This window comes from Danio rerio, chromosome 13 (genome assembly GCF_052040795.2).
Source record: "Danio rerio strain M-AB ecotype USA chromosome 13, GRCz13ab, whole genome shotgun sequence".
Lineage (NCBI taxonomy): Eukaryota > Metazoa > Chordata > Actinopteri > Cypriniformes > Danionidae > Danio > Danio rerio.
The window spans coordinates 12,925,917-12,938,132 of record NC_141033.1 but is presented as its reverse complement, the minus strand read 5'-3'; the positions used below and the strand labels follow the sequence as shown (position 1 = coordinate 12,938,132).

The 12,216-nt window shown below is 35.3% G+C and overlaps 1 protein-coding gene across 51 annotated transcripts in view; it reads right to left on the bottom strand.

Annotated features, from left to right (window-relative positions):
- The window catches only part of bltp1 (bridge-like lipid transfer protein family member 1), a 202,041-nt gene that overhangs the window by 164,735 nt on the left and 25,090 nt on the right, over positions 1-12,216 (bottom strand). For all 51 annotated transcript variants that reach the window (XM_087278190.1, XM_087278191.1, XM_087278195.1 and 48 more), the window contains exons 8-9: positions 5,422-5,615; positions 1,317-1,396 (exon numbers count right to left, since the gene is read on the bottom strand). In XM_087278190.1, the coding sequence (XP_087134316.1) occupies positions 1,317-1,396; positions 5,422-5,615 (274 nt within the window). The remainder of the gene's footprint in view (positions 1-1,316; positions 1,397-5,421; positions 5,616-12,216) is intronic.

Here is a 12,216-nt window from a genome sequence, read left to right as displayed (position 1 = left end):
TTAATATTTTTATAAATAAAATTCTTATTATTCCTATTCTTCTTATTATTACTACTGTTGTTGTTTTACAATTATTATTCTAAATAAATAACAGAAATCAAACCTAAATGTAACTGGAAAACAATGTAAAGACAAAACTGGAGTGATATGATAAGATCACTTGAGAAATCTTTTGCATGAATTTTAATTTTGACAATTCTATAAAATACAAAAAAAAATGTTTTACAGAATTATCGCCTAATATGAATGGCCACTAACGTCTTTATTCTGGGATTAGCCTACCACTCTTGGGATTAAAACACTTGCATAAAATAAATCGTATCTCAAAGCATACTGAGGCACATATGATTTTTACCGGGGCACGCTTCTGTTTTTTTTCTTTTGCACCGTCTTCCCGTGCCGCCCCAGCAAGATACTGCCCCAGGCGATCATCACCCATATTGCTCATGCCTGGGGCCAGATGGAATCAGACGGAATTGGTAAAAATCGGCAGATTTATGCGGAATGATTTTGGGAGTATCGTTGCTAAAAACCTATTATATGAAATAAAAAGCAATACCTTTTTTAACTTTATATTTGTATTCATAACTTTGTATTTAATGTTTTCAATGCAAATCCAATAAGATCCACTTTATTTGGTAAAGAAAACAAGTCTATCATATAATATAACTAGAAAAAGACAGAAAAGATTCCTTTACAAACTATATTGTAAATAAATCATATGAATATTTTCATATTAGTCAATAATATGACTGAAAATTATTTTAAAAAATGAATAAATATGAATTTACACACATTTACACAAGTAAATATAAATACAAAAAATATATATATATAAAATATAAATATAAAAACATAATTAAGGATGGGCTAAAAATCTGCGGAATTCTGCACGTGCAGATTTCTTGTTGGCCTACCCATGCCTAAAGTCCCAGAATTCACCTCAACCACGTCTTCCGCACAAGTTCAAATAATTAAATGCTAGCAAAAAAATTGTGTGAAGAGAAAAACATTCCCAGAATAAACTAGAGCTAGTGAAGCTGTTCTCTGCATTTGGTGTGAACTCAGAAGTACAAATACATACTTAAACAACAAATCAATTTGTTTTTTGTTAATTTATTATTTTAAATTGTAATAAAATGTCAAAGTTTTTGATCAAGTAACAGCCTTGGTAAGCAGAAAAGTCTTATTTTAAAAACATTAATAAACTTACTGATCCCCAAATATTAACCAGTAGTGTGCAATAAAATAGCCCACTGTTAATGCAATATACACCAACAACATCTTTATACTTTTAAATAAGGGAAAGACTTTACCTGGTTCATCTTGATAGTAGTAAATGTCCACATCATTCGACTGCATGACCACAAATCCCTCACCCATGAGCCTCGGAGGTCTGCAGACAGAAAATCACTCGTCTAACAACTGCTCCATCACTCCAACACATCACTAATCGTTACCGACTAATCTTCTAGCAAACCAATTAATTACACCAATGAAAAGGAACCTACGCTTTCTTTCAGCTAAACCGTAAATGACAGAGAGGGGAAATAAACTGATCCATAAAGCATCAGATTAATGTTCAGGTCATTATGCTAATGTTATATTCAATCTAAATGAAATCCCACAGATCGATGCATATAATTGTTGCAACTAATAAAACAAATGAACAGCTGTAACCAATTAAATAAGCCTTGCATTTAATACAGCACTCGATTAACCCTTGATAATTATATTAAAATAACAATACACACTTATAAAGCTTGCTTAATAATGAAGTAAAGTGACTGCGATATTCTCGTTATGGCAGAAATCAACAAAATAATTCCACATCTGTAGCTGAACAATCTGTACTGGACTTTTCCTTTGCAATATTTGAACTTCTTATAATAACCGCATGCCACTCGGTGCTATTTTTAACCATGTGGTTTTGGCTGGAGTGGCCACTTACAGTCATTTACAGCCGTTTTAACGTGTACAATTCACAATCTGTCCATACTGCACTTTTCTGTGTTCATCACACCTGTCTTGCAAGTGTGCTGCATCAATCAAGTCATATGGCCACATTCTCACATTTTCTATTTTTACACTGCATCATCTGTACTGTAATGGTCACTGGTCACATTTACCTCATTATCACTTATACACAGCACCTACTCTATTTATTCTGCAAGAACATATGCACCACTGAACTGATTTATAACACCTGTTTTAGTTGATGGTGTTGTCTATTAGATCTATGGATGTTTTTATATGGCGAATAATAAGTTTTTTCAGTAACAATCTGTTTATCAGATTAAATACGCAAAACATTAAGCACCAAATATGTTAATAATATTGATTATAATTGTACTATGAGTATAAATCAAGTGTGCCGCAAGCCTGCGTTTGAGTGAAGGTCTCGGCCGTTAGATCGCCCCCTGGGGCCTGGCTGCAGTACAAGTCATAAAGCCCGCCTCCTCCGTGTTAATGAAGGAGACTTGAGCCCAAATAAAAAAATTTATTACACTTGCAATAAAATGTCCCGAAAGATGGTTCTGGTCGATTAAGGCATTGGTTATTGTGCTGAAATAGGTGCAGATCTTCATTTTTGTAAACAGTTTGTTTTTAGCAGTAATTTAATGCTGGGCGTGTCATCGTGATTGACAGATGTGATTGACAGTTTCTCAACGCGTCTGAGCTTCGGCAGAAGACTGAAGTGTTATTATTCGATTTCTGTGTTATTTTACGATGACAAAATGAGTTCAGCAGTAAACTACAGTTTCTGACATACATGATCCAGGTGGAACACTGTTTATTCGCTAAGGTCAGGGCTTTTTTCGGGCTTTATTAGTTTGCTGATACACGTACGCCTAGCCAACCAGATAGCAAAATACACTCGAGCCAGTTTCAGCTAGATTCTCGCCTGACGGAGACTTACCCCTCAGAGCTCAGACTGACTACCTCTGCTGGACCTACTCCGGATGCCTGGACTCACTGCCCGATTCCAGCCCGAGTCAATCGAGCCAGATGCGGCGGCCGAGCGAGCCGGCGCTGCAGCATGCGAGCCGGAAGTAGCCGGCGACGCCGCGAGTAGGTTATGCGCTGCGGCCCGGAGCTGGCGCGATTGAATATATAAAACCCTCATATTTGTTAATGTTATTACATCCATTTGTGTTGATATGACAGCAAACGCATGCTGAGAAGTTAGGGGGCGTGGTTGATTTTACATAAAGCGTTTGGTTGGAAGCTTGACTCCGCTCATTTTCGCGGCTCCTCCTCTGGCTCCATCAGACAGTCCTTCTGCGCATGTCAAGGCTCCAATTTCAGCAGTCTTTTGTGCCCGTCAAGCAGGCGTTTTGCCCTCAAGGCGTTCAATGGGAAAAGGGGCTGTCGCGTCGTCCATATTTTTTACAGTCATTGGTATAAATAGTCAGCTGATGACTAACTAAACTGTACTTGCTTTATTTATACAACAGTTCTGTTTCATAACAGCACTCATACCGCCTCTTCACTCTTGTGTATTTCTCCACCCACATAGAGTGACAGCAGATGAATAAACTCACTACAGTTTGACAAATATTGCAGCTGTTGGACAACATAATGTACATTTGAGGCTTTTTATAAGGGAGAATGTAGTTGTTTAGATTGCAAATATGCTGTTATTTTATACGGATAGTGCCTATTTTAAATATTTATCATTTTGGAGATTCACAACTTTCACGACCATTAGCCTGTCATTGAGCAGAGCAAAGATGGTTGATGTTCTGCCACAAGATGGCGACAGAGACTGCATATTAAGTCCTTAGGGGAGGAAAAACAGTGTAAATTACAAGCTAAAGTGTAAATTACAAGCTACAGTTGATCAAAATATTATAAAGTTGGCGAGTGATATTTTAAGTTGATCTCTCTCTTTTGTATGATGTAGTGCTGTATTTATACCATAGTAATTGTAGTCTACTGAGTGTGAGATGGACTCGCATATCAGGAATGAATGTGTTTTGTGTTGACCATTTTGTATAACCCCGAGATGGTTGGCCATCTGTTGGCCAAGAGTAATCTGGTGGTGTTTGCGTTGCTTCAGCTTTTTTAGGGTTAATTATTGGGATATCCTGATTGCAATCGAGAAATACTGGGAAATGTTTGTAGACTGATGGCGTTTTATGCTGTTCAGCCTTATAATCCTAAAATGTGAGCAAAATGACCTGTTTTGACATCACTTTAGAGACTCCACTAGATTATAATTGGAATACTAGCTGTACAATGGCGTTTGAGAAGTAGCAATGATTTCTGCTGTTCTGACGTCAGCTGCAGATGTAAATGAACCGTAGAAGAAAGCAGTTCCTATTACCAAACGATTTTTGGTGTATATATATATATATATATATATATTTATATATATATATATATATATATATATATATATATATATATATATATATATATATATATATATATATATATATATATATATATATATATGTATATATGTATATATATATTTATATGTATATACACCATAAATGCAATATCAGGATTAGTGCAATATGGCTTTTTATAGCCACTGGTGAGAGGCGTGCGTTGTGTGTGATATTGTGTTTATACAACAGTTCGACAGCAATCTTGTATTGCTTTTTTGCTCGTGTCACTTACAAAATTGAGAAAATTATATTATTATTATTATTATTATTACTATTATAATATATGGTGTATGGTTTATAATAAGTAATATTTTTTTACATAATACAAAATAATTATAATGCTGTTCATTGCTAATAATAATAATTATTATTATTCATAAAATTACAAACATATAATAATAATAATAATATTATTATTATTAATAATAATAATAATAATTATGAATTTATTTATAATACAATATAACATTATAAATAACATAATATAGGGACCACGAGCCTTCACATGAAGTTTTGTGTTCCGTCTTTATCTATATTTTTGTGTTCTTTTTAACAGGATGTTTTCATCTTATTCTTTATTGCCTACTTATGTAGCTAATAACTGTCCTGCTATAAGATATTGCTTATATCACAGTATTTTTATAACCACAATGAGATTTCCACCCCAATTATAACTAATCAATAATCGTGAAAAGCCTAGCAATAATTGTTCAAAATGAACTTGGAAAACAAATTACAATTTAAAACATATGAATAAAGAGTTACTTTAACTATGTCTTCATTAAACAGTACTACTGCTTTAACATCACATTGTAGAAAAAAATCCTGCCTTTATTAGCATTAAAGACATCATTCAAAAACCATAAACAAATAGCACACCATAAGCCTTTCAGTTTATAAATAACTAGTTAGTTCCTGTGTAATTTTTTGGTGAATATCCCTTTAAATGGCTCTATTCCTGCCCAATGACAATAAAGTAGAATCTAATCTAATCTGATATACTGGAGATTATTTGACTCACTCGTCATTCTGAAGGCCTAGGTATCGTGGACTGGGCACCAGCATGACACGAACGTTCTCCAATGAACCCTTCACAATGTGCATGAACTGATCCAGATGGCTGCTGGGTGGTTTGGTGGCATATGTCAAGAAGGCATCGTCAAAGTTCATGCAGAGGGTCTGAGGAAGATGGTGATTACCAAATGCTACGCGACCCTGAAGGCAAAACCAGAAAGAGTAATGTCAGTCAATATTTATTAGGTTTTTCTTTGGTCACAATACTTGAGGATAGGACACTCATAGAAATAAGACATTCAATTCTATTTTTGATATCATGGGGTAACACTGAAATGGCATTTATTTAATTTAAAGAGCCACTATTATGGGTTTTTGAAAATGACCTTTCATGCAATGCGCAACGCAGCTCTGAGTGAGTGAAAACATCCAGCTGAGGCTTAAATCTGAAAGTACACCTTGTTTAAAACTTGAAATCGTTTAAATGATTCGTCGTTCGTTCAGATCTTTTGTCTGTTCGTATTGACGTCAACATAAAACAATGTCAAATATGAAGTGCCATCTGGTAAAACGTGAACGCTCTTGTCACTTCAAACACTATCGGAGTGCGGGTTTGTGTGGGATTGATTATGACTGAAGATATGTGAACATTAATAAGTGAACGTTCTGCTGATTAATGCAATAATCTACCCTGCAACGGGGGATTTGTTAAAGGAAGGATCAGAAAAGTCTATTGATGTATAGGACCTTGATCTATATAAACTTTATCAGTACACAGTTCATGAATCAGTTTCTTCCTCTATTTCACAAGTGTAAGTCAGTGCTATTATAATGGTTGCCTCCTTGTTTCTTCTAGCTTGCAAAAAATATATTTAATTGTGTTTTGTTGCTTGTAATCGCTCCTTGCAGCTTGTACTGCATCTGGTTAACTCTTTACATTTACATATTGTGTCTAAAGCCAAGTCAAAGATGTAACACATGCCACTTTGTTTTCGGATTTACATGGGTTAGTGAGCTCGCGATCCTCTGCCGCTTGTTGTTGCCATGGTTTCAAAACTGTTCAACTTTTGCCACTGTGTGAACTAATACTGAATGTGTGTCGTTGTTATTACTTTATGGTTAAGAATAGAGTAATATGCTGGTGTTTAACTGCATTGCTTTATTGACCTCCTGCATTGGGCACACACATACACTCTGAACTCAGGCTACTTCAACAATATTGATAAGCCGTGGTAAGCGTTTCTCTCTGTCTCACACTGAATCAACCACAACAGATTGGGTCATCGTACCAATCAGCACCGATTAGCATCATGTAAAGGAGGGGTTTGGGAACAAATTAATCGCTAAATGAATCATATGGGAGTCGTTGGAATCAAGGTTATTTTAGTTAACAAAAATGAATAAAAAAATAACTAAAACTAAAATGTAAAATAATTGTTGGTAACTAAAATAATTGTAAAAACGAGAGTTATTCAATAAACTAGAACTAACTGAAACAAACTAAAATTAGAGCAAAAACTTCCTTCGTTCTCGCCTTTGTAAATGTATTTCTGTAATTCTGCTGCCATTGGCCAGATAGAGCCGGTTCTTCTGCAGTCATCCTCGCTTTTGCTCCCGCGACAAAAAACAACAAGGGGACATGACAGTAGCACGGTGATAGCTTTAAATACAGACACCAGTACTTTAACACGTTTGTGCCCAATTATGGGTTTTATCTCTGTATCGCGATCGCGAATGAATCTTTTTAACTGAATCTTCTAAATGAACCGGTTGAACTAGTTCACCTATTTAAACTGAATTATTTGAAACAATTCATGTCTCCAGTAAGCACTCATCCACAAACTACTTACTTTTTAACAAGCCTAATACCCCCCTCTGACTCTAAATAATAAAATATATACTCTTATTTAGTATATATACTCTTATTCAGTAACATTGATTCAGTGAAACACAAACAGTACCTGCTGCGACTAAACTAAACTTGAACAACTGCACCGCGGGTAAACCGAGGGCTTAAATAAGAAGGTTAACTGGTGAAACGCAAGTTTATTTCATAACAGAAAATCCTAATGGAATTTAAATAAATGAATCATGCTTCAGTTGGGTTGCAAAACTTTACTGTAAGACATTTTTCAGATCCTGGCGATGTTTTAACTGACTGAAAATACTATTGTTGACTACTGAATTTTTATATGTTGAGTCCTAACATCCGCGTTAAACTTCCCATCACTACTGTGTATGTAATCAGAGCCGCCTTACACACGTATTGTAAGGCTTAAGGCTGCTATCATGTGGGCTGTTGTATTTGAATTTGAGGATGGGTAGATGACAGTGTTCATGTGTCCTCTAAATACAGGTTTCAAAAAATGTATGACTTGAAGTTTTTATAATACAATATTTATTCTGATGATTTTAAATATTGCACCTAAAAAATATCTTTATTTAGAAAAATAAACTAAAACTAATACTGAAACTAATAAAAACTAAACTATACCCAAGCAATTTCAAAATAAAGAAACTAAAACTAACTGAATTTGAAAACAAAAAGTAAAAACTAAATAAAAACTAAAACTAATGAAAAATGCAAAACTATTACAACCTTGGTTGGGATATTTAAGTAAAAAATAAATGCATATTATAAGACAATAAAAATTTTTTTTGACATTGAATGCTTATCAGCCTGTTGTCGGGAGACCCCCAAAACCTAAATATATCATTTTATAATGCATAACAGGGGCTCTTTAAATATGCTGTCATGTCTTATAGGCATAGTTAACCTTTAAAAAAAATTATTCTGTCAATTACTAAATCATTTATGAGTTTTTTCTTCTTCTGCTGAACATAAAACAAGTGTTTTTTTAAGAATGTTAGAAACTGATTGACTTGGTATTGGTATGATATTTGTTTTTCCTACAATGGATGATTATGAATACCAGTTTTAATCATTCGTCAATATATCTAGATATAATAAAAAAAGTGTTTGGTGCCACTTGATAGCGAGTAGTTTTTGCATCTTCATTTGCAAACCTGGCTCGATGTTTTTTTAAATAAAGTTATACCAGAGGCCTCACATATCAAAGCGTACGCCAGGTTTCAGACTCACGTTTGGATTTACTACCGATTAAATTAATGTGAGAATGTGCGTTTGTCCAAATTCATGTCAACATCTCAATTTCATGTCTGGTGTACGTGTATTTCTTGTGTGTGTTTGTTTTATTTTCCTTGGCGACTCCTAGAGGCAATTATGTTAAATTGCACACTACAAAGTATCGCACCGACACATGTGAAAAACTTTGCTATTAGATTATAATTGATAAAATGTGATTTAGAACATTTAAAAGCATTTGCGAATGTATACTACCATTAGTCTATGGCAATGGCAGTGTTGGCCCTATTAGACGACATTGTTAATAGTAGAATTCTGAGGAACGCATTTTTTAGGGAACACAATGACTTTTTAGCTGACAATGATGACTGGCTTATTAGCCGCTATAAGAGCTATCCTCTTGGAGCTCTGTGCTAAATTGGGTCCAAATTTGGAAAGAGAGACAGCGAGAAGGCTCCAAGATGGCAGGGTGCGCAATGGGTGGCGTCTTGGTGAATGATGTATTTAAAGATATTATTCCAGCTAAGTTTTTTTTTTTAATTATTTATTTTATTAAGCGTAATTATTTAACTGCATATCAGGAGACCTCAATTATCCATTAAAGAGGTTGCTGTTAACCCCCCTCAGTTGTAGAGTGGGCGATTGAGCAGCTGAAATACCGATGGCACTGCCTTGATAAGAGTGGAGGGGTGCTGCTATACTGCCCTAACAAAGGGTTCCTCTAATACATCTGTGTCCCCCACAGACACTGATGCTACTCCAGACAGTAAAGTGTCATCCACAATTGAGGCAACTCTCTCCTCAAAGGGTGTTAGTTCAGCATCCCCGTTATAATTTCACGTTAATTCAGATGTACAAGGAGAATATGCGTGGGATTCTGTGTACGCAGTTTTTCATACATCTGATTTTTTTACTGCGTACACACAAAGCTGTAAATGTTTTAGTATTAATACAAGTCTTTGTACATGAGGCCACAGCTGTTCAGTTTTTCACTTGACCTGCAAAAATTCTTACATTTTACAAATAAAAGAATAAAATTAAATGTGTGATGTTGTTTTCAACCATGGAACATTAGATTATTTCAAAATACTTAATTCCAATTTTAGTATTAAAAAAAAACATCTGCATCATATATAAGGTTAAAATATTAGTGAAGAAAAGTGAACTTTCAGTGATGAACAAATAAGCAAATTACAACCAATACCAAGAATAGACCCAACAGACAAATAAGTATATGAAAACAGTGATTTATTTTATGTTCCTGATTAAATGTCAGTGATGGCAGAAGGTTGCTGTCACTTTAAGAAACTCTTCCACAGCTGTTTACCTTCACTTTTAGACAACTTTGTTTTGATATTTGCTATTTATTTTTAGCCATTCCATTCAAAATGATGTAAAGAACTCAGCATTTGTGCATTGAGAGAAACAAATGATCAAACAGCATAAAAGTATTGAGTTATCTACTGTCTCCTGTGCTTGATCTTGAAACTGATGAAGCCTGAAACATCCACTGTGAAATGCACTGCTGAAAATAGCTTCTTTAAAAATATCTCAGTAGTTATGTGCATCACAATATCAATGATTTTAGCAACACTGGGTTTATTTCAGTTTTTTGTGATGTTTCAGGTCTGAATAGAGTATATGAATGGTACAGATGACGCTGAGGAACAAAGACCGCAGTTCATTTCCAAGAAATTTGATATCACACTGATAATTCACGTGAAATGATGTAAAACCACATTCACATACTGAAACCCATTCAAATCAGTTTGTAAAATCAGTGAATCATTTACTGGTCTCTCTCTAATGTTGCGTTCACACCAGATGCGGAAGAAGCATCAAGCGCGAGTGATTTACATGTTAAGTCAATGCAATGGCGCGAAGAGACATCCTGTGGCATGAATGAAATGAATTGCACGAATGGGGCAGCACAAATAGCGCAATACACACGAACGGTGAATTGAGTGTTTTGCATGTTTAACGCGGGAATCGCTCAAGTTCAAATATCTGAACTTCAGTGGATATTTGCGCCACGTTAACCAATAAGGAGCTGCTTTTTGTGGGGGTGTGACTATGACGTAGCGCCTGTTGTTGGTGTCCCAGGGGAAGATCCTACTGCCAACATCGGAAAACAGTTCATCAAACTGAGCTCGGCTCAGTCGGAAGCACTGCTGAAAACTTCAATCATCCAGGTATAGTTTTTGGAGTAGTTCATAAATTCATAGAGCTGGGTGAACCTCTTAAAGGATGTAGTGCACTCAGACACAACTCCAAACGAATTGACGCTGTTTTTCAGCCTTCACAAAGCACATAAACAAAGTTATCTTCTCAAAATCCATGTTAGTAATTTAGCAACAAAGCTAGAGTCACCAGGCAGACAGAAGCGCTGCCTATCAGCAAATCCGCATCTGTTGCTCAGTGAATTTGACGAGGGAACGAATCGGATTTGACGAGCGAATGAAGTGGATTTGATGCGTGAATGAAGCGAGTAAACTCAAATGTTCACGCGTCTGTTTATGCGTGAATAGCACGATTTATCTGCACGTTCTGCATTTGGTGTGAACAGCATAATTGGCATGTTTGAATCAGTAAAGCAGTTACTGCACTCTCACTCTGAACTGATCATTTGAATCAGTGGATCAATAATTAGAGTCTCACTCTGAATGGATCATTTAAATCTTTGAGTAATTTACTGGAGTCTTCATCCTAAATAGCTGGACTGTTCACCCCAAACAGTTGAAACAGTGAATCATTTACTGCAGTCTCACTTGGATCAGATCATTTGAATCAATGGATCATTTACTGCAGTTTCACGCTGAATGGATCACTTGAATCAGTGAGTTGTTTACTTTAGCCTTACTGTAAATAGCTCATTTTAATCAGTGAATCATTTACTGAAGTTACACTTTGAACAGACTACTTGAATCAGCAAATTGTTTACTGCAGTAGCATTCTGAAAAGATCATTTGAATAAGTGAATTGTTTACTGCAGTCTCACTCCGAACAAATTATTCGAATCACTAAAACTTTTACTAGAGTCTCACTCTGAATGGATCATCTGAATCAGTGGACCATTTACTGGAGTCTCAGTTTGAATTATAAATTGAAACAGTGATTTGTTTACTAAAGTTCCACTCTAAACGACTGATTTGATTCAGTGAATCTTTTACTGGAGTTTCACTGTAAATGAATCAGTGAATAATTTCTGGATTCTAAGTCTGAACAGATTATTTGAATGTGTGAATCATTCACTCAAGTCTCACTCTGAACAGCTCCTTTGAATCAGTGGATTATTTACTGGAATCTCACTCTAAACTGCTCATTTTGATCAGTGAATCATTTACTGCAGTCTCACTCTGAGAAAATCGTTTGAATCGGTGGATCATTTACTGGAGGCTCACTCTTAAAGGATCATCTGAAACAGTGAATCGTTTACTGCAGTCTTACTCTGAAAAGATAATATGAATTAGTGGATCATTTACTGGAGTCTCACTCTGAATGGATCATTTAAATCAGTGAGTTGTTTACTTTAGCCTCACTCTAAACAGCTTGTTTGAATCAGTGAATCATTTACTAGAGCCTTACTCTTAATGGATCATTTGAAAAAGTGAATCATTTACTGCAGTCTCAGTCTGAATGGATAATTTGAATCAGTGAATAATTTACTTGAGTTTCACTCTAAACAGATTATTTGAA